The sequence below is a fragment of the Phodopus roborovskii genome, unplaced genomic scaffold (genome assembly GCF_943737965.1).
Source record: "Phodopus roborovskii unplaced genomic scaffold, PHOROB, whole genome shotgun sequence".
NCBI classification, from domain to species: domain Eukaryota; kingdom Metazoa; phylum Chordata; class Mammalia; order Rodentia; family Cricetidae; genus Phodopus; species Phodopus roborovskii.
Window position 1 is genome coordinate 4,420,942 of NW_026125444.1, and position 20,903 is coordinate 4,441,844.

At 37.2% G+C, this 20,903-nt stretch overlaps 1 protein-coding gene across 1 annotated transcript in view; it reads left to right on the plus strand.

The window, feature by feature from the left end:
- Nucleotides 1-20,903, plus strand: part of Mdfic (MyoD family inhibitor domain containing) — an 81,820-nt gene that overhangs the window by 43,794 nt on the left and 17,123 nt on the right. The window contains exon 4 of the mRNA XM_051175708.1: nt 8,223-8,501. Within this exon, the coding sequence (XP_051031665.1) occupies nt 8,223-8,501 (279 nt within the window). The remainder of the gene's footprint in view (nt 1-8,222; nt 8,502-20,903) is intronic.

Here is a 20,903-nt window from a genome sequence, read left to right on the forward strand (position 1 = left end):
TAAATCTGGGTTCCATTCTCATCGCCATATCTGTATTGTCCTGAGGACAACAGTGATGATGTTAAGTAGACAACACAGATGTCTGCTATGGTGGCCGTCAGTCACACAGTTTTGCTTGTAGATTTTTTTTTTGTCCTGTTCATGTCATTTCACATTGCTCCTTCACCAGAACAACAATGCACTTCATCTTTCCTCTTGAGAAGCTAGTCATGTAGATAATACATCTAGACCTAGTGCATATTCTTCTTTAAGTCTCTGGGTGATGCATATCTCTCCTCTGGAATGATGTAGAATACCACCCTAGATCAAATTTGATGTAACTTGTTTTCATCATTTATGTGTGTGGATTAAGACACAGTGAAGGTGACACAGGGGAGCCCCTGTACAGATAAAGGAAGTTTGGAATGCATGGTAGTGATGATGGTATGAGCAGAGCTATTCACAGCATTCCCCTGTGTTTTCTTCCCTGACTTGGATCTCTATTCTGTGTGTAGTGAGTTTGTTTACTGGAGGACTCTGCTAAGATTTCCTTGTTTGGTATTCACATAGCCATTTCACAGAAGATTCCTGTGGAGGAGACTTAGCAGTCCTTCTCTAGTTGTTAACAAATATTTAGATTCGGGGATTACCTCAGAGTGGGAAAGTCCCAAGGGAATTTTTTCTTTTTTTTGAGCAGCCCAATTTCTTCAGTCTCTGTCTCTCTGTCTCTGTCTTCTTCCCCCTTCTCTCTTGATAATCTTTATGTTTTCTTTTCTTTTCCTTATGTAGGCCCTCATTTTTATGGTACCTTGTCAGATTTGCTTCTGAGATCCGGCCTCTTCTGATCTCATTTAGTCACTTTTTTATATTTAATTTTTTTATTTAATTCATATTCAGGGGGTCTGAGTCAGTCCAATGCTAGATTCCCAGCATTCAGTCTGGGGGCCCATTAGCTCCTCCTTGTTCATGTCAGCTATCTCTATGCATTTAGTCACTTTCAACAGCTGCTTGTTACCAGCCTTGCCTTTGGTGGTAGTAAGGCTTGCTCCAGATAGTCTCTGCCACTATGCCCCAGTCTTTCTCCCTGGAGAATCTCCATCTCTGTGTTACTCTTAGGCAGGACACAGGGAAGTATTTGCCATGGTCTGACATTTCTAGCTTCTGTTTTTCTTCATAGTATTTTTAAGTAGAACAAATAACTTGCATACTGCAACTTAGCTAGCATACATGCTTCTGTGCACTTCAGTAGGTCTAGATCACTGGCTATCCAGGTCGTTCCTTGCAATCTGGGGCCATCTGGGGATGGCCAAAGGTACCAGGAGGCTGAACACAAACTTTTCATCTATTCACTAAGGCCTGACCTCTCAGACAGTGGCTGTTTGAAAGTTGTCATTATAGAGGGGTACACCATTTGAGATTTATATAGTGGCCAATTTATTTATGTATTGCTATCAATGGCTGTGTTGCTGATAAGAAAATCATTTCTTAATAAAGCTGCCTGCTTTTTCTAGTAAGTGTTCACATCACAAACTCATTTCTGAGTTTTAACTATAGAAGGCACAGAGTCCAGGATGCCAGCATCCATTCTGTTCCTTATGACTGCCTCTGTTCAGAAGTTTCATCCAAAATGCCATAACACTCCAGCCTTAATCAACACAAGGTTTATATACCAAGAACTGTTGGAAACTTGTGCAACTTACCTTCAGTAATATTTGTTACTAACTGTTTAGTGTTAGCAAACATGAGTAATATCCTTTCTCCCAGGCTTACTTCTATTCAGCTAGCTTTCCCTGTCACCAAGTCAGTCTGCCAACTCACACAGGTTTTTACTGTGGACCAGACTTCGTAGTTTAAAACTTTTTGATTTGTGTTCACTCCTTATTTGCAAGTCTGTAAAACACAAAGAAGGCTAAATGACCCAGAGATAGAGCTTGGATCTAGGACCTGTAAGCAGAGCAAATCTGCATCTGTCCAGATCTTTGTGTATCTATTAGGGTGAAGCCTAGAGTGCTCTAGGCTTCCTGAAAGTAGAAAGTATTCTTTGTGGTACTTGGATGTTTTCATTAGTGTGAAGAACCACTAAGTGAATTCTGAGAGTTTACCTATTTGGGCTTGTGAATTATGATCACCCATTAATTATCATTATTATTCATTCCAATTTCACTGTATTATGTGTTACATGTTTGTAGATGTGAAACTTAGTTAAGTGATATGGTTCCAAAATGTTAATTTAAGAAGAGTATATATAGATATATCCTATTCTGTTATATAGATCACAAAGTGCCTTTTAAATGATCATGTTAAAATAAAACCCTTCAAATAATAATTTTAATAACATTTCACTGAATCCTTTGTGGAGGAAGTTGGATAAAAGACAAGAAATGTTCTGGTTATAATCTGGTGGTCAAAGTACTAAGTAATAGCTTTCCTCTAGTGACTGCCTTTCTGTTGTTTTGAGATTTCAAAACAACACTGTGTTTGGCCAAACACAGTGCAGGCAACAAATAGTAGGACTTTTACACTTTTAGTTGCCTATTAATTGATTCTTTTTAAAACATAAAAGAAATGTGTCTTAGATCATAAGAGCATCACAGGTATATTGATCCCAAATGTGCCCATTATTGCCTCTTAGAAAACATAGGGATGATTCCTTTAAAGAAACAAATACATTGCTCTTCATAAAGCTGTCTGCCATCTTATAAAACTTTCAGTATTTAAAAATAGCTTTTAGAAAGATCATACCGTTATGGTAATTGTTTAGTTGAGTTATTGTTTTGATAATATAAAGCAGTATTTATGTAATTTCTTTATTGTAAATTATGTGTAAATGCATATTGGCTTATTTTCTTAGGTATATACACAATATAATTATCAATAATACATAATAATTATAGGTGACAGTCAATTTTATCAGTTGACTCAGTGATAGAAGTATCTATTGAATCAGGAAGCAAAAACATACTATGGCGAATACCACAATGCTATCAGATTATCCAGGTAGAAAAATGTTTGAAACACATGCATAAAGCTTATAGTTGACACTCTGTAACAAAACCTAGCAATTTAAACTTTTCAAATTCACATATGGGAGACTTTTACTCAAACAAGTTAACCAGAAACTGTGAAGCACAAGATCTAAAGCCAAAATTGTCTTTCATTTGAATATGAAACCAAGCAGCAGATAGGAAACTATCCCTAGAAAGAAAAGAAGTAATGGGATTTTTCTTCATTGATTTATGCTTTGAGGACCATAACACAGTAACACACACACACACACACACACACACACACACACACACACAATCTTAAGTGAAAATGTACTTTATGTTCCTTAAAATTCTTATTTTGAATTTATTTCTACTGCATTTTTTTCTAGAAAATACAAGATCATGTTTGCATATTTATTTGATACATGTTTTTCAGTGGTCATTATGAAAGGAATTATTAGCACTATCGCGGAATTTAAAGATGAGGGCAAACAGAAAAGTTTTAGAACGCGAAGTTAAGGAAAGGAACAAACACAGGCAAGAGCCTGGGAAGTCTGTCTTCCCACTGCTTCCATGAAGATTCCTAGTGTTTGGTTCCTTCAGAATCCCTGAAGTATGCTCCTCAACCAGAGACACCCAAGCTGTCAGGCCCAGGTCTGGAAGGAACATATAGAAACAAGTCTGTCTCTGAGAATGTACATGAATGGCTGACTCTACCTGCAAGGGTGAGTTGGAACACGGGAGTAAATATGTCTTTGGAAAACACAGAAATGGATTTGCAGGAAGCTATCAGTCTCCTCCTCCTAAGTATGTTTAGTTATATTCTAAATGCCCTTTGTGAATTGCAGTAACTATAAAGCAATTGCCTTTTTAAACAACTTTTAACATTTTGTCTTTTTTTTTTAATTGAATGGCACTGTTTCCCATTGTCATCTCATGGTTTATTACACAATAATTACAATTGAGTTAATTTTTAAAAATAAAGTAGAATGTGTCAGAACGTGAACTCACATCCAGGGAGCCACACTGCCTTACTGGCATCGCAAATTCATGAGCGTTCCAAAACAACATAGGAATTCCAAAATGTAATTTAATATGTTAAATGTATACAGTAGATATACAGTAGATGCAGCAAAGATAGAAAATAAGGTATGTAACCAGAAGAGTCCAGAAACTCAAGAAGTAAAGAAAGAATTTCCAAAATCCCTTGGAGGAGAATAAAGATGTGTAGAGTATACCAGGAGTCTCCAACTAGTCGGGATTTATGGGATGTACACCCAGATTTTGTACATGGATAAAGTTTTGGCACTGGCTAAAAAGAGAGTTTTTTTTAACCTTGACTACAATTGATTTTACTTAAATTCATATTAAGTAGCAGTAAAATTAGTCATATTGAAAAAAATCTCATCTCCCATTTAAGGACATAATTGCATATAAAATGTTAGGATTAGTGATATCTTTTAATAGCATTTAATATGACAAATTATTCATATATTTATACACAGTATTGCATATATAAAACTTCTACCATTATTGTGTATGTGCATGTGTGTGTCCTATAGTGACCAGGTGGTCACTGCGTACTTTGTAAGAACCTTATACTTGTCCCTCAGAAAAGGAACAGGATTTTGTGTAATTTTTATGTGTACATTAACCATTTAAATTAATTAAGTGCATGAGAACTTTATTGAATATGACTTATGTGGACACCAGCAATGAAGATGATCTGCTACCACTAACAGATTATATGCTGGAGTAAAACGTGGCTTTCGTTTCCAGGGCCAGCAGCTGCAGTTTCATGTATACTTATTACTGGTTACAATTTTTTAATTATCAAAAGGAGTTCATGCTATAGACTCATTTCTTCTCATGTTTATTATTCCCACTGAAAACTGTTAGACCTAATCCTCCCTGATTGAAAACATTTGAACCTAGAAAGAGCAGCATTTCTTAAGACATTTGTAACTATTCATCATGGATATTAAAATTACAATCATGCTGCATTGTGTGAGCTGTGGTTGAAAAAAAAAATCTCTACACATATGGTGATCAGGTGACCAACCCTATCCAGGTTTGAAGATGCTGAATGCTCTAATACCTGGTATTTGAAATTTTGACAAGTATTGCATTCATTCCTGAATATTGAGAATACATTTTTTGCTCATAGAGAGTAAATTTAAAATGGAGTCCTTTGTAGGAGCACCCGTCCTGTTTGGAGTGATATAACAGATGCCGAATGTTCATATATCAAACAAAATGCCAGCCTTCTGTGGAAAAGAGGTGTCAAAAAGTTTCTTTGTACCTTTAACGCATGCGATTATGTAGTACAAAATGCAGAGTTTGTAAAAATTTCTTGAATATACAGGCAAAAAAAAATGAATAATTCAAAACAACCCCTAAGTTCTACATTCTATTGTCCCTTTATAACACAGGCAGAAGATAGTGCTGCACTCCCAATAGAGCTGAACTTGCACAAGTTACACCTCGGAAAATGCCAGATGGTCTATGGTCTACTTTTGAGAGCTGTCACATATGTAAAGATTTGAAATAAGAAAGACAGCTGAATGAGAACAGTGCATCATTAAAGAGGGAGCGAGGGTCCCCAGGCATTGCCTGTGTTTTAAGAAGCATTGTGTCACCCCCGTATTAGCATGCTTTTTTAGAGCTAGCCATGATTTGTACACAATAAGAAGAAATCTATTTTAAACCAAATAGTTGTGGTTTAATCAGGCAGGCGGTTTCCTTCTTCAATTGAAAATAAAATCATGTTTCCTGTTTAGTTTTAATTGCAACTTGGCTATAAAATGAAAATCATACCCTTGAAAAATGATCAATCAAGCTACATTTCCCATCTATTGAGATGACTAAGATAAAGCTTATCCAGCTTTGATTTAATGTACTGCACACATAGGCCAAAATCATTCAACTAAAAAAAAAAAATGTTTTAATGTTTAAAAAAACTGAAGTGAAGAGATAATATTTGGTTACTTTACTGTAATTCAAAAACCACAGAAAAATAATTAGGAGACAGTGGAACAAAAATTAAAAGTGCTATCATTTAACTGCCCCTAAAAATAGATATGATTTGAAGAGGGAAACACAGATAAATCATTAAGGATGCATTAAACTAACGCTCCAGCTGCAACCCATAATTTGCAGAGTCAGTTCTGTTAGTAGAAAGAAAAAATAAAGGTCAAATCTATTATTGTTTAGAATTTGGAGGCAGGACATACTCGTCTTTTACCACTTGCATTTTTTATTTAATGAGTCTGTTTAATTATTACATAGTGATTCTCAGGTTATCTTGGACTGCAGTATGAGAAGAGAATTTTGACTGACTGATGAGGAGTTACCCACCATTGGTCAATGGACTTCAACTTAACCAAACTCTCAGATTGCTTCCATTAGTAGTTTTAGGAAAGAAGTAGCTCAAACATTCCATTTATTTGGAGAGATTGCTAGAAAGTGCCTTGTGAAGAACACTAAATTAGGTTTTCTTTGGCAATTTTCAAAGTGCGTATGCCTAACTGGTTTCAATGGCAGTCATTCTGATTGTTCCAAGAAACAGGAACATATGATTCTCTAAATCAAATGATCACATGTTTCTAAGAAATGCATATCCTGTTTAAGATGCTGCATTGTAGGTACTGGCCCTGAGGTCACAAGGAGCTAGCTGTACAGTAATGCTGGCCAACACACATTGTCAGTAGTCAACCAATTGTTCAATGATGCAGTGTTTAAAGAATTAAATTCATTACCCTTCTCAGTATCATGCTAGTAAGGTAGTCTCTCTGCCCACTTTAAACTAAAAAGAGTTTCTTATTATGCATAGACATGGGGGTGGTCTGGAATTTGTTTGTATGTCATAGATATGTGTATATGTGTGTGCATGCATCTACATATCTGGGAGTCTGCTGTTCCATTGTTTTGTTGTTGTTGTTGTTTTGTGGCTGAATGCTACAGTGCTACAGCTACTGGAATTTAATAGTGCAATTTCATATCTAATTAAAGTTTCACTTTTCTTCCCTAAAATTTCTTTGGTAGTATTTATTCCTCTTCCTTAATTTGAGATCAGCTTCTTATGCACCATTTAAAAAGGGGGGGTGGGGCAAAAGAAAAGTTAGTGGGAACTACACTTACTAAAAAGTAAGAAAGAATTACCAAACTAATAGAATGAATATACTTGTGCCCACTATTTGGGCACCTCCATGCTTTTCAATAATATTTTGTCATTCTGTTGATCCTTGTAACTGTCTACCCATTCTTGTTGCTTAAGCTATGGCAATATTAGTGGTTTTAGGGATGGGTTTAGGATTTTGTTTTTCTCTATATGATGAAAAGCGAATTCTTTTCTTGCTCACTTCTTAAGTGGTTAGCATTGGGGTTGCATACTGGAATACTATTTTGTACAGTTTATCCTAAATACATCTTTCATAATTCTTAACTTTTTGGAACTTAGATTATTCATTCATTCCTGAGTGCACAACTCCACAAGTTTGTGTTCTTCTTTCTAGGACTCAGATGCTCTTTCACTCACTCATTTCTTTTGTTGGGACTTCTAGTATAGGGTTGAATAAGAGGAATGAGGGTGGGTTCCTCCACTTGGTCCACACACAAATATAAGTTCTTCTGAAGTGCTTACATTTGCTTTTGGTGGCTGCATGGGATCAGATTGAACTAGTTTTTCCTTTAAAATAAAGTTAAAGGAATAAATTCATAAAATATTTTTATCTAGTTTTAGAATTGCTTGGAAGAAAGCTATGTTGTCCAACGTCGAACGTCTGAATTCATTGCTCCTTTCCTTTTAAAATGTAATTGGTGAGTTTCATATTGAGATCACACTGTTGTATGTGCAGCACTTAGGAAACCATCAAACAAGAGCAGCCTTCAGGGAAGCAGTGTTGAACTGCCTTTCTTTCTTAAAAAGACAGATTTTAATTTAAGTATTGTTTTAAATTAACAAAACATCCTCAAATTTTATGTCTTTGTATAGTGATTTTTGTTGAACTTACTTTTATTTTACTTTCTAGACCTTCCTTCTTTCCTTCTAGAACATTCTTCTTCCCTTTCCACCTTTTCCTTCTTCCTCTCCTCTATACTGTCTCCCCCTGCCCAGGTCTCTTCAGTCTTATTAGTGTCGGTTAGATCTGCAATCTCTATTTTTGAATTTGTATTTTTGAATCTATTTTTTTCACTATTGTAAATATAATACCTTCTCTTGCTTAGCTAGATGAACTTTTTTTTTTTTAAACTCAGCCCAACCTCAGCGCCTGCCTCAGCTGCAGACAACAACACAGGAGCCCATCAAGGAGGAAACAGGCAAAATAAAGAATGGAGAGCACACGTGTCTGAGCAATGGGAATGGGATTCATCACGGAGCCAAACACGCACCCACAGATAATCACAGAACTTCAGCATCTGGTTCTCAGAAAATGCACAGAAAAATTCAGTCCAGCTTGTCCGTAAACAATGATATCAATAAGAAGAGTAAAGTAAACGCTGTCTTTTCCCAAAAGTCTGTTTCCTCACCAGAAGGTAAGTGTTAGATAGATGTGTATCTTTTCTTCTTTACCTCATGGAAAATTATTCAGTAGTAGTAAATTGATCTGGAAAACATGAGTCACATTCTTGCCTTTCTATCACACAAACATAAATTTGGGCAAAATCCACTTAACTTCCTCCAATAAAAGTCCAGGATATAAAAAGGTAGATCTGGCAGCCAGCGCTCTGCTTTTAGATTACCATCCTAGAGTGACTAGTCATTACGTTAAATATAACAGGTGCACGTAAATAAATGCCACAGTTAAAAATGTGAATATACCATTTTGGGGGCATATCAGTGCCTGTATTCTTTCCCTCCTTGGTGCTTATGCTGTGCAGTCGAGATAAGATTACCTGCTTTCAATATTGTCTTGCAAATTCATTCTTAATGTACAAAGCTGAAATAAGAAAAAGATCAAGTTATTTCCCTGGTCTTGCTGGAGAATGTACCAGACGAGGGTCTACTCTGTGAGCCATCTTCCAGCTCCTTTGCTGCCAGCACGTAGCACACACCCACTCTAGCCCCACCCAGCACTTTTGCTCTTCTCTTACACACTTGCCGATGCTCTCTGACCTCTGGGTGGCTAGTAATGATTTCTTTTTCAGTGCTACCTCATCTGCCCCTAGCCGACTTAAAGTCAGGTTAAATACTATGAACCCAGGACAGGTTTTCTTGATTATAAAGCCGACCCACTATGGTGGCAACCTGCAGAGTCTCTCTCTATATGGTTCATTGTGTCATATTAAGGGAAACAAAAACCCAATCTGTGTAGTTAAGGTTGTAAACTACGCCCAGCCTGTGCATGGCCTTCTCTTCTTGTGCCTTTCCCCATCTGCAATGATTTATCTAAAATCCTTAGTCTGCTGTATGCTTGGTACTAATAAAAATATGTATGTATGCATACACATATATGTGTATATACATATATAGTCACTATCTGTGTATATTTTCTCTTCCTTTCTATTTTCCTTGCCATGAAATCTTAAAGAAGATTCTGTGGAATGTTACTATGAAGTTAGCCACGTGTCCTCACAGTGATAAATTGAGCTATAAATAGGGAATTGTATTGAGAGTTACTAGTAATGAGTTGGAGAAAGGATATTACATTTTGGCTACAGGTGTCCTAAACTCAACTGAGGCAAAGTGTTAGGTTGATCAAATGATATGATAATAAATGGTCTGCATAGTTCCAGGTCAGTGACACTACTTTCCAAACTAATTAGATTGAAAAGGACATGATTGACATTTGAAAATGAGTTTGACATGTAAGCTGCGTGGTCATCTCTGAAGTGTAGGTAGGCTGTTAACTAAACTGGCTCTCCAAGGAGTTGGGAAAGCAATGCAATTTTCTTTAGAGGATCTTCCCTTCGAGGTGATTGGCTGAAATAATTGGATGCAATTGTATCTCCTTGTTTTATACATATGAATTTACTTATTATGCTTTTCAGCTCTTGTTTTCCATTCGATATTTTCTTACTTTATATTAAAAAATGATAACATTGCCATATCAGCCTCACCTGAAATAGCTTGTGGAATTTTTCAGTAGTTCTTACTTTTAATTGTGTTTGAATTTATTTAGAATGACAGAAAATAGCTTTGGAAATAGCATGGAGGAGAAAAGAAAGTATTGTATAATGAAGCATCTTCCCTTGCTCCTGCCTGTCTTTTTCTCCTCCATTTCTTTATTCTGTTCTCATCTTCTCAGTTCTCCATTCTCTACTTAAGATTGGCTACAAATATTGACTGCAGGGAGTCTCCTATAGGCTACATTTATCACAAAATGATATTTAAGATCAAGTTGGGGGCATGAAGAGTTTGAAACACAATGGAAAAACATCAAAACCCAATGCAGAGCCCTGTCCACATCTTCACTTTTAGCTTCTAGAATTTAGGCAGTTGCATACTTTGTGATCTTGATTTTGAATTGGGATTAAAATTGTATTGTCCCATTTCATATAATCTCCAGGCTAGACATCTCTGTGAATTTTGCTCTTGGTTAAGGTTGGGCCTTTAATGTTTGCCTCAGGATTACAGGCATTCACCTCCTTATTTGACCTCCATGAACTTTAGACCACTTGGCCAAGCTACCCCTGTCACTTCTATGAACTTTAAGAGAGCAAATAGCATATATTGGTCAATCTATGGGCACAGAACATCTGCTTTGGAAGTTGCTTTTACCTTGAACCTGTTGAGTGTGGTAGCTTCTCTGAACCTCTCTGTACCTGTTTCCCCATTTACATTTTGGTAATTGGATGCAATTCATAGAACAGTGGTTTGGCTGGGCAGTAGGTACACTGGAGTCATTCATTACCTAGATGAGACAACACCACTAAAAGAGTCTGATGAAGTGTCTTCTGTTGGCAGTCAGCACTGTGTCAGCACTCCTTATACTCAGCCATGCTGAAGTCCAGTCCTTAGCTTAGTACAGACAATGTCTCACAACTCAAACTCAAAGTCTTTCCCATATTTGGTCAGGAGAAGCCCTTCATCTTCATAATGAATCACAGTGAATTAACTGTATAGTGATTTTCTCAACTGAGCCAGAAAGATGTATCACAAATTATCAATACTATCTATATTTAATATAAAAACTACAACCGAAAAGAGTGTCAAAGTGGGCATTGATAGCTGTCTTTGAATTCTTCAGACAATATTATCTTGTACTTTGTTGTTAGTTTGACGCATGGAGAGTAATCATACATGATGAAAGCTTAAGAAAATGTGAAACAGAAACAAAAGATTGGACACCTATATGTTGGCATGCATCCCAAGCCTGGTGCCAATTGGATCCTCAAAGCCAGTTTTGGACAAACCAGGGACGCATGGTAGTAAGGCCAAGTCAGCCAAAATAAAAAAAGCAGAGATCCTCAAACAAACAAACAAGCAGAAGCAGTTTTTTTTTAAGTCTATCTATTAAAACATTCCATTGCATTTGCCTTAAAAAAATTCCTTCCACGTTTATTCACACAGCGCACCAAACCAATTCGAGACCAGCAAGTAATATAGGCCTCTGCTGCCAAGGGCAATCCTCGCAGAGCAAAGCCATTTGTGCTGTGACCATCTCCTCTGGGAAGGCCTCAAGAACTGTCCTGAGTGTGAGGTAGCTTGGCTGTAAAAAAGGAACCAAAATCTTAAAGGCAAATGTGCTTTTAAAATGATCAAATCAAGGGGCGGGAGAGGTTCTTCAGTGGTTAAGAACATCAGTTGCTATTCCAGGGAGCAGCATCCACATGCGAACTTATAATTGTCTGTTGTTCCAGTTCCAGAGAATCCAAAGATCTCTTCTGGCTTCTCAGGACACCAGACCTATTCAGTTTTCTTCACATAGTGAGATATTACCTCAAAGAATCAAGCTAACGAATGAAATAAATAAGTAAATAATCTGAACTTAAGATAATTTACTTGTCACTCCTACATCCATCCCTTCAGCATGAATAGCAATACAGCTGTGGTAGAGGGATGGAATTTCGTCTCAGTGTGCAGTTAGCTGCTTAAATCCCTTGTGCTCTATGTTGGTTTTCCTCCTCTAAGAAATTTGAATTCATGCTGGCTGTTTCTGACTCTGTTGTGTTTTCAATGGTGCCCTGTAGCCTTACAGTTTCCCAGGTATTCATACATGATGTGTTAATTTATTCCTAACTATGGTATCTTACACTTCCTTGAAACTTACATAGCTCATGTACTCTTCTGAAATATTCATTTTTGCACACAGGGGGGAAAATACGTATGTGGGAAGACAGCATATTTTACTTAAAGGTTATTAGTAGATTTCTTCCTGTTTTGTATAATTAAATATTTTCATACATACTTAAATTTTCTGATTGCATCACCCAGGTGGAGAATTTTAAGACTAAATGTGTAAGATTCTTGACCTTTGAAATAATTATAGTGTAATTTAGTGTCATCTAATATTCAAATTGCCAAGGGTTTTCATTAGTTTTGAAGACACTTCTTATCATAGGGAGGGTAAATGCTAATATGTTTTAGGTGTGCCGTTATAGCTATATTTCCCTGTAAAAATTAGGTTTTAACAAAAAATATTGTTAAAGATATTTTTCTTTTTCTTTACTGGAATGCTTGATAATTGATTTGTACTCTACAGTTTGTAGAGTCAGTATTTGTAAGAGGTACACCTTGAATTATCTCATTGAACATTGGTGTTTGGAAAGACAGTGTGAAGTACTAGGTCGACAGCATTGATTGGAAGCATCTCACTTTTACTCTTGTAGAGGTGGTGTGGCCTGATGTCTAGAACACAAGTTATGGAATTCATCTACCTGGGTTTGCTTATTGATTCCATCCTTGACTTGACCATGATGTGTCCATGGATGAGTTATTAGCCTGTTTGTGTTGTGGTATCTTATCTGGAAAATGGGTATGTTGTACATACTTCTGTCAAAGGACTATTATAAGTGCTTAATGAAATTAGCTGCTCTGTGAGCATTATTACTAGGGTGTACAGGAGTGGGTGGCAGGAAGGTATGCTTTCCTGGCAAAGGTACTAGGTGGAGCCTTGAAAGATAAGGTAGAATTGAGTTAGAGGCTTGAAGGTAGACTGTCCTAGTTTCTTTTACTGCTGATGTGATAAAATACCCTGACAAAAAGCAATTTAGGGGGAAAAAGACTTTATTTTAGATTAAAATTTCAGTTAGAGGCAATTATAGCAAAGGAGTCAAGGCAACTGGAATTTTAAAAAACTCACATCATATCAACAGTCAGTGCCAAAGAGAAAGGAATGTAAGCATGCATGCATGAATGTTTACTGATCATCCCACTTGCTCTACAACTGTATGAATTAGAACCAACACCCAGGAATGTTGTTGCCCAGTTAGGTTTGGTTTTCCCACATCTAATCTAGTAAGGCTGTCTCCAACAAAGGCCCCTACAGGCCCATCTGATCTAAACATTTCCTCATTAAGACACTATTCTCAGGTGATCTTATAGTATGACAAGCTAAGTGTTAAAATTGGCTATCAAACATCAAATTGGCCAAGGGTACGAGAAGTTTTGTGAATTAATATTGTGCCACATTGCATAAATTATTTTGCTGATGATGCTGAAGTGAATAGGAAAGAATCATTGCACAGGTAGCCAATGTGTCTGTTCTGAAGATGTATGCACATTCTATGTGATTTGCTGAAGAACTTTGTTGTGTAGGCTACATTCCTTCATATTGTATTTTCATTCCATCCTTTAGAACTCCTTTGGTTGTACTTGTCTATGTCTGAGTACCTTCTTACTTAGAGGAGTATGTACAGTGGTCCTCATTTTGATTCTCTTACAGCCCTCCAGTGCTTTAGTAATGACCCATTAGTGTAAGTCGGGTAAGAGTAATCCATGGTTTGAGACTTGTGGAATTTCAGAAGCTAACAGGCTCCAGTGGAAGTATCTGGACCTGTGGATGAATCAAAGCCCAATATTTGTGGTTTTAAATTCTTCTGTCCTTTTTTTACACTGTTCTCTGAGATTCTGACTCTGTGATCTCCCTTTTACACTCCCCCTCTTCATTCTTTTTTTGGGCATTTCTCTTGGTATTCACGTTGTGACAGGTTTCATTATATACAGAGGGTTGGGCATCCTCTTGCCAATAGCAAGTCCATAAGGAGACTGTTGTCAAACTGATGAGTTGTGGTTATTGTTATTGTTATTATTTTAGTTCATATAGTTTTCTACAACTTACTCATTCCAAACTTTAAAACCTGGAGTAAAGTGTCAATGTGTAGGTTAAGTTTCTCATTCAGAGTTTTGTAACACTTTAAAACCTTTGGTCTTTCTGCATACAAAAGGCACTGACTACAAGTGTAGATTAGCAGATCAGTATTTTAGTGTGAATTTATATCAGCACAGTATTATAGTTACAGCATCCAGAGACAGGCTTACCATGACTTGGAAAAGATATGTCATGGCATTCCTCAAAGTACTTAACTTGCAGGGATGAGGTTTGGCTTGGTTGTTTTCTGTTTTCTGGGGCACAGTGTTTTCCAGTGCAGGTCAGAATACCACTCAGGGTGAGTGGTTTAGAATTGTGCTTTCCAGTGCAGTATTTGTCAGTACTACACACACACACACACACACACACACACACACACACACACACACTACTTGCTGTTCCACTTGGTGTGCTGAATGAGCAGTGAACTTGTTTTAATCCCTATTCTCCAAAGCACTGATAAATTAAACTTAATTAAAACAAGTTCACTGTTCATTCAGCACACCAAGCACAATAGCAAGTACTATGTGTGTTGTTCTTTTTTATTTATTTGAAATATTTAAATGTTTAAGAAATTATAATGATTATCAGAAGCTTTATAAGAAGTATTTCTGTAAGGCAAAAATAAAACATGTAAATAACTTTTTTTAGAGTTTAAGGGAAAAAATAGAAAAAATTTGACAGAGTTCTGAAACTTGAAAACATACAACACACATACACACACACACACACACACACACACACACACACACACACATATTGAAAACACACCTCAATTCTCAGAGTTCCCAACACACATATCCTTTGTTATAATAATCAGTGTCTTTTCAGGCTATCTGGAATGGTGTTAAAAGCTGCCAGCTCTATGTGGAGGCCATCATTGGAATTTTTGGCTTTTAGTTCAGTAGTCAGTTTGTCTCAGGCAACTGATATAACCATTTAAATTAGCTCAGCATCCACTCAGGAGATGGGTGGGGAGGAAATCAAACAATGGAGATACAGACAGATTGGCCAGGAAGCTTTAGGGGGCAGGGTGCTTGGCAGCAGAGAACAGTCAGGGCCAAATTAAATGGAAAGAGTTGAGGAAAACTATGGCCCTATTTGTGCATCATGCTTTTTAGTATAATTTTAGTACCATGGTAAAAACGAGGTGTGTGTGTGTGTTTTGTCTATTTTACTTTTCCCTTTCTTTTGCTTTGATACCAATTTGTACTCCATAAGCACAGTAGGCAAGTGTACAGGAAGATTTGTTCTCAACCCAAGTTGTACCACGTATGCGCAATAGAAACTCTGAAGATCATTGTTGCATGGGTTCCAGATAGATGGACAAGTCTTGGTCCAGGGATAATTCAAAGTAGAAGATGAACAGAAGTCACATACTCATTCTAAGCAGAACTGTCATTACTTTCCTGTTTCCAGTCATTGGGAAAATGACTAGAAATTACAAAATCAAGAGGGATAGCTGAATGGATTGGGCAGCTGATTATGACTGGTCTTATATTTGGTTAGTCTGAAATAATTCAAGTGGAAAGTTCCAAAGCACATTTGGGAACACACTGGTGAGGCTTGAGAGGAAGTTTAGGACAAACGGTCTCTTTGCTATTTGTTCTTACAGAGCAGATATTGAAATTGTGAAGAGTCCATTCTTAAGTAGAGACTTCCAAGTTCAGGTGCCTGAGATCAGAATGTGTCAGACCCCTGGGAGCTATCCAGTTTGGTGCCACAGCAATGTAAGTGCTGGAGCCTTTGGAGAGAAACACACTGTAATGGCATAGTTTTCTCTGGAGACAAAATCAGATGGAAAGTACGTCTGAATAATTTCACACTGACATGGAAGGATTCAGAGTTGGAGAGAAAGGGAAGACCACTTGGTTGGGAGGAAACAAGAAATGTGAGAAGACAAACAAACTATATAGCATACTGTCAGGAGTTCAGAGAACAAACATCCTAAGAGCACGAAGGGGACCATGCCCAATTGCACCAAGTTTTTTTTGACAGGTAAAGTAAGATTCACTCTGAAATAATCCTATTGGATTTAACAGCTTAGATATTATTGGATGATCTTCTAAAAACCATTTCATGAAGTCAGAATGGTGTGGATTAATGGTATGAAGAAACAAATGAGTAGAACCCTTGTAAAAAATAAAAACTAAAATTTAAAAATAAGTGAAAAACAGAGACCAGGAATGAAGTACAGAACCAGGGAACTGGTTTTCGTGGGTTTATATTGTTCTCTTTCAAGATGGGAAAGATTTGAGTACATTTGGATAGAAAAGATCCATGAGAGAGAAAAAGGTGGAAGATACATAAAGGTAATTAGCACACATTTTGCACAAGCCAGCACATAGACCCCTTCCAGTTTAGATACTAGGTTCAGCACACATATGCAAACATTATCCAAGCAAGAGTATTGAGCAACCAGAGAAGCATTTTATGAGTCACTGACCTCTGGGGCTCTACTCTGTATGATATATGCTTGGTTAATGATAGAAGACTTCTGAGTAACCTCTATTGAATGAAGGATTGCTGATTCTCAAGTCCCCACTCCTATTGCAAGAGTATTCCTATTTGAATAGAAGGCATTAAAAGAGTCATGATCATGAATGCCACATTTCTGACTTTTGTTCCTTGGTACACAGCTCCTTGGTATTTGATAGCTTCTTGTAACTGATGTTCACGAGGCCCTGAGTTGAATTTAATCACAATTTTTAAACAAAGAAAAGTTAGCAATAAAAGAAGCCATAAAGTAGTGAACAAATGGTTGCAGCTTTAGAACTCATACGTAGAGAAGATGAATCAAGAAACCATGGTGTAAATTCAGACAATTAGAACACAATATTTTGATTGTGACATATGTTTAAAGATGTTGTATGACACTATTCCTGGGGAGATGAGAACAAGTGTTACTCACCCCAGTTAAGAATCAATGACAATTTTCTATGGACACAAAAATAGAAATCCTTTTCCCCAGTATCTTGTCCTTGAACTTAAATTTTGTAGTCAAAGCATTTTTTTAATTTAATTTATTATTTTACATGTCGATCCCAGTTCCCTCTCCCTCCCTCCCTCACTCATTCCCTCCCTCCCTCCTTTCTTCCCTCTCTCCCTTTCTTTTACCCTCTCTGCCCTCTCACATGCACCCTAACCGCCCTTCCCTCCCATCCCCTTACCCCAATTCCATATGTAGGGGAATGCCATCCAGTTGAGGTCATGTAGATCTGACAGGTCATGTGAAGTAGGGACTAGGGCTTCTCTCCTGTCTCTAGGTTAAGGCAGTTATCTCTCCATGGGGGATGTGTTCGCAAGGGATACATCCTGGCTCCACTGTCTGAGGTTCCTTAGACTGCTCAGTACTTCTGGCTGAGACCCATATTCAGGGTGGCCTGAGTCAGTCCCGTGCTGGATTCCCAGCTATCAGTCTAGGGGCCTATTGGCTCCTCCTTGTTCAGGTAAGCTGTCTCTATGTGTTTCTGCTGCCTGGTCTTGTCCTCTCCATCTGCATCTGGGTTCTAGTTCGAGTCAGTGTTTATGTATGGGTGTTTTCTCCTGTTTCCAACAGGCATTAGATGAGGGCTCCATGGATAAGTTAATTGTTGATCTGACTATCCGGGAAGGGCATTTATGGTAGCCTTTCCATGGAAGCTCAAATTGTTAGTTGGCGGCAGTCAACTAGACCTTCTAGACCTTTCTTTGTGTTCAATGAAAAGCAGCGGATTCCTTCCAGACTAAAGTGGTTTGATCAAGCCAGACCGCCTGAAACAGAGTACCAGGTGATCCTACATTCAAAACAGCTGGACAAAGCAGCCTTGCAGACTAGAGCCAGGATTTCTGCATCTTCTTAGAAGATGCAGGGCCCCTTACCAGCAGGAAGTAGTTTGGAAACAATGACACCTAAATTCCCAAAGATTGTCTATAAAAGTTTGTTTTCATTTAAATGGACTATATATATATATATATATATATATATATATATATATATATATATATAATCAATGACAAACCTCAGTATGCATACCACCAAACTCCAACCTAGTGAACCAGTAAATTCATTGAAGTCATCCATCCCAGCATGGTGACAGCTCATAAAAGAGGAAGCCCAGAACATATTCCACAACCCACAAACAGCTCAACAGTTTGGAGTGTCCTTTGCCTTTTTCTCTTAGCTCAGCTTCTTCCAAGCAGCTCAGCTTGTCTGACAGTGTTTCACATCCATCTCTATAGCTTACATATATTTGGGAGGGAGGGCCTGAGTGAATCTGGTCAGTTTCAGAGACTTCCTGAAAGTATTGAGTTGTATATTTCTTATGTTTTAGTATCTTCCTTACAGTGTGAGTGCTTTAATTTTGGAGAAACTGCTATAGAACAAAAGCAAATGGGTGCTGTCTCATGGTCTATTCTTCATTAAATTAGTATCACAGCATAGACTTGAAAAGATTGATATTTCAACTATACATGTGAACTGTGATTAATTGTGGTTATATCTTACACAGTTACTGAGCATGCTTGGTTTAATGGATTAATTTGAGAATCTGATAAAATCCATTCTTTTTCTTCTAAGATTTAAAGACAGATAATAAAATCTTGTTAGCCCTTGTGGTATTCTTGAGGTAACTAAAAAAAGATTATATATATATATATATATATATATATATATATATATATATTCTTAAAAATCAAATGTTTCTGAGAACTGATGAACTGATGATGGGACTTAATGAGCCACAGTGGCAGGTTTTGATTTTGAGGCAGGATCCCTACTGTAGGCACTGAGGAAATATTGCTGACATGATCTGATTTAGTGCTTTTAAACATTATCTTATCTTATTTATTGAGAGTAGGTTACTAGTACAAAACAACCAAAGAAAGGCTCTTTGTAAAATCTCTTGCCATGGCTCAAAGGGTAAGTGATGAGTTAGCATCAGTGTGCCATAGCTGGAAGCCATGAGATGTTGCTGCTATAGATATGGACTGACTGTGGAATATACTTTGGTGAAGAATATGCTTTCAACAGAAGAGATACAAGGATTAAAGGTGACTGGCAGCATTTTAGCTTTAGGAAGACTGGAGTTGACACTAACATGTGAAAGAAGAAAATTTGGTCCGTGGGGGCAAGAACAAGTTTGATTTTGTTGATTTTGGGGTGCCATAATATATGAGTGTTGGTTTACAATGTGTGGTAGGATGGGAAGCTGGAGGCTCAAGTCTGAGATGCTTTCTGTGGGGCATGAGGGTGTAGTATATATAATGACTGAGTCATCATAGTCTAGGACGAGGGGAACAGGAAATAAAGTCTAAGTGTGGGTTTTGCCATGATTCATTGGGAATAGAGTGTGTCCAAGAAGCCAGCATCCTTTGGACGCTTTCCATATAATCCTAATATGGATTCAGGGTTAAGAACCACTGCAAAGCAAGAAAGTGCAGAAATATCTCAAGAACAGAACCCTGAGTCACTACTTCATTGTGTAAAAGACAGCAAATGAAAAAGCTGTGGGAAAGTACACGTGAATAGACATTCATCAAAACGGAATAGAGAATCATCTGGGAAACTAAATGAAGAAAGTGTTCTAAAATAGAATGAGTGCTTTTTTGTCATATGCAACTAAAAATTCAAGAAAATCAATGAGATTTACTCATGGAGATCTTTGGTGGGTCTTTGTACCAGTTGCTCTTCTTATTGCTATGACAAAATACCCAACAAAAGCTATTAAGGAAGGGTTGAGTTCAGCTTACAGTTCAAGGATAGGGTCTATGATGGTGCATAATGATGAGGCTGGGTGACTGAGAGGAGAGATAATTAAGACACTGTACTGTGTTGTGTGTGTGTGTGTGTGTTAATACATATCAGATTTTTAGATCATTAAAATATAGCGATCATTTCTTGAGAACAGAGAAGTCATGATTATAGTAATCTGTGGCACTGGGCACATTTACATCTTCATTCTATAAGAAGAGATATCAGTGCTGGTGATCACCTAGGTTTCTCCTTGTATTCTGCCCACTGTCTCCATTCACTGTCAGTTTTTTCTCTTCATTCAAACCTTTCTGGAAACATCCTTTTAGGCACAGTCAGTCATATGTTTTATCAGTGATTCTAGATACACTTAAGTACATTTAAGTTTTCATTTTGAATTTCAGTTGCAGAAATCATGAATTTTGCTTATATTAATTATTCTGGAATTACAGTGACTATCTAATTGCTATCAGATCTTCTTAGTATATTTACAAAGAAAAACATATTTATTCTACCTTAACTTTTCATACTGTAAGTAATTTGACATCTTTGATTATATCTAAAACTCTGTGTATTTTAATTCACATATTTAAAATTTTACCCATGGCACATTAAAAACAAACAGCAAACCAAGAAACACTCCCGTCCCCTTAATGCCCTAAGATTTTCTTGCGCCGAAAATAATTTGTTTTATAACATGTGTTGGAAATTTGTATAAACTGTGTATTTTTCACATTGCAGGAAAAAAGACTTTTCAAACAGCTTTTGAGAGTTTTAAGCAGATGGTCATCTTTAAAAAAAAATCTATAGTAGCCAGGCAGTGGTAACAGATGCCTTTAATCCCAGCACTCAGAAAAGCAGAGGCAGGTGAATCTCTGAGGTCAGCCTGGTCAACAGAGTGAATTCCAGGATAGCCAGGGTATACAAAGAAACCTGTCTTAAAAAAAAAAACAA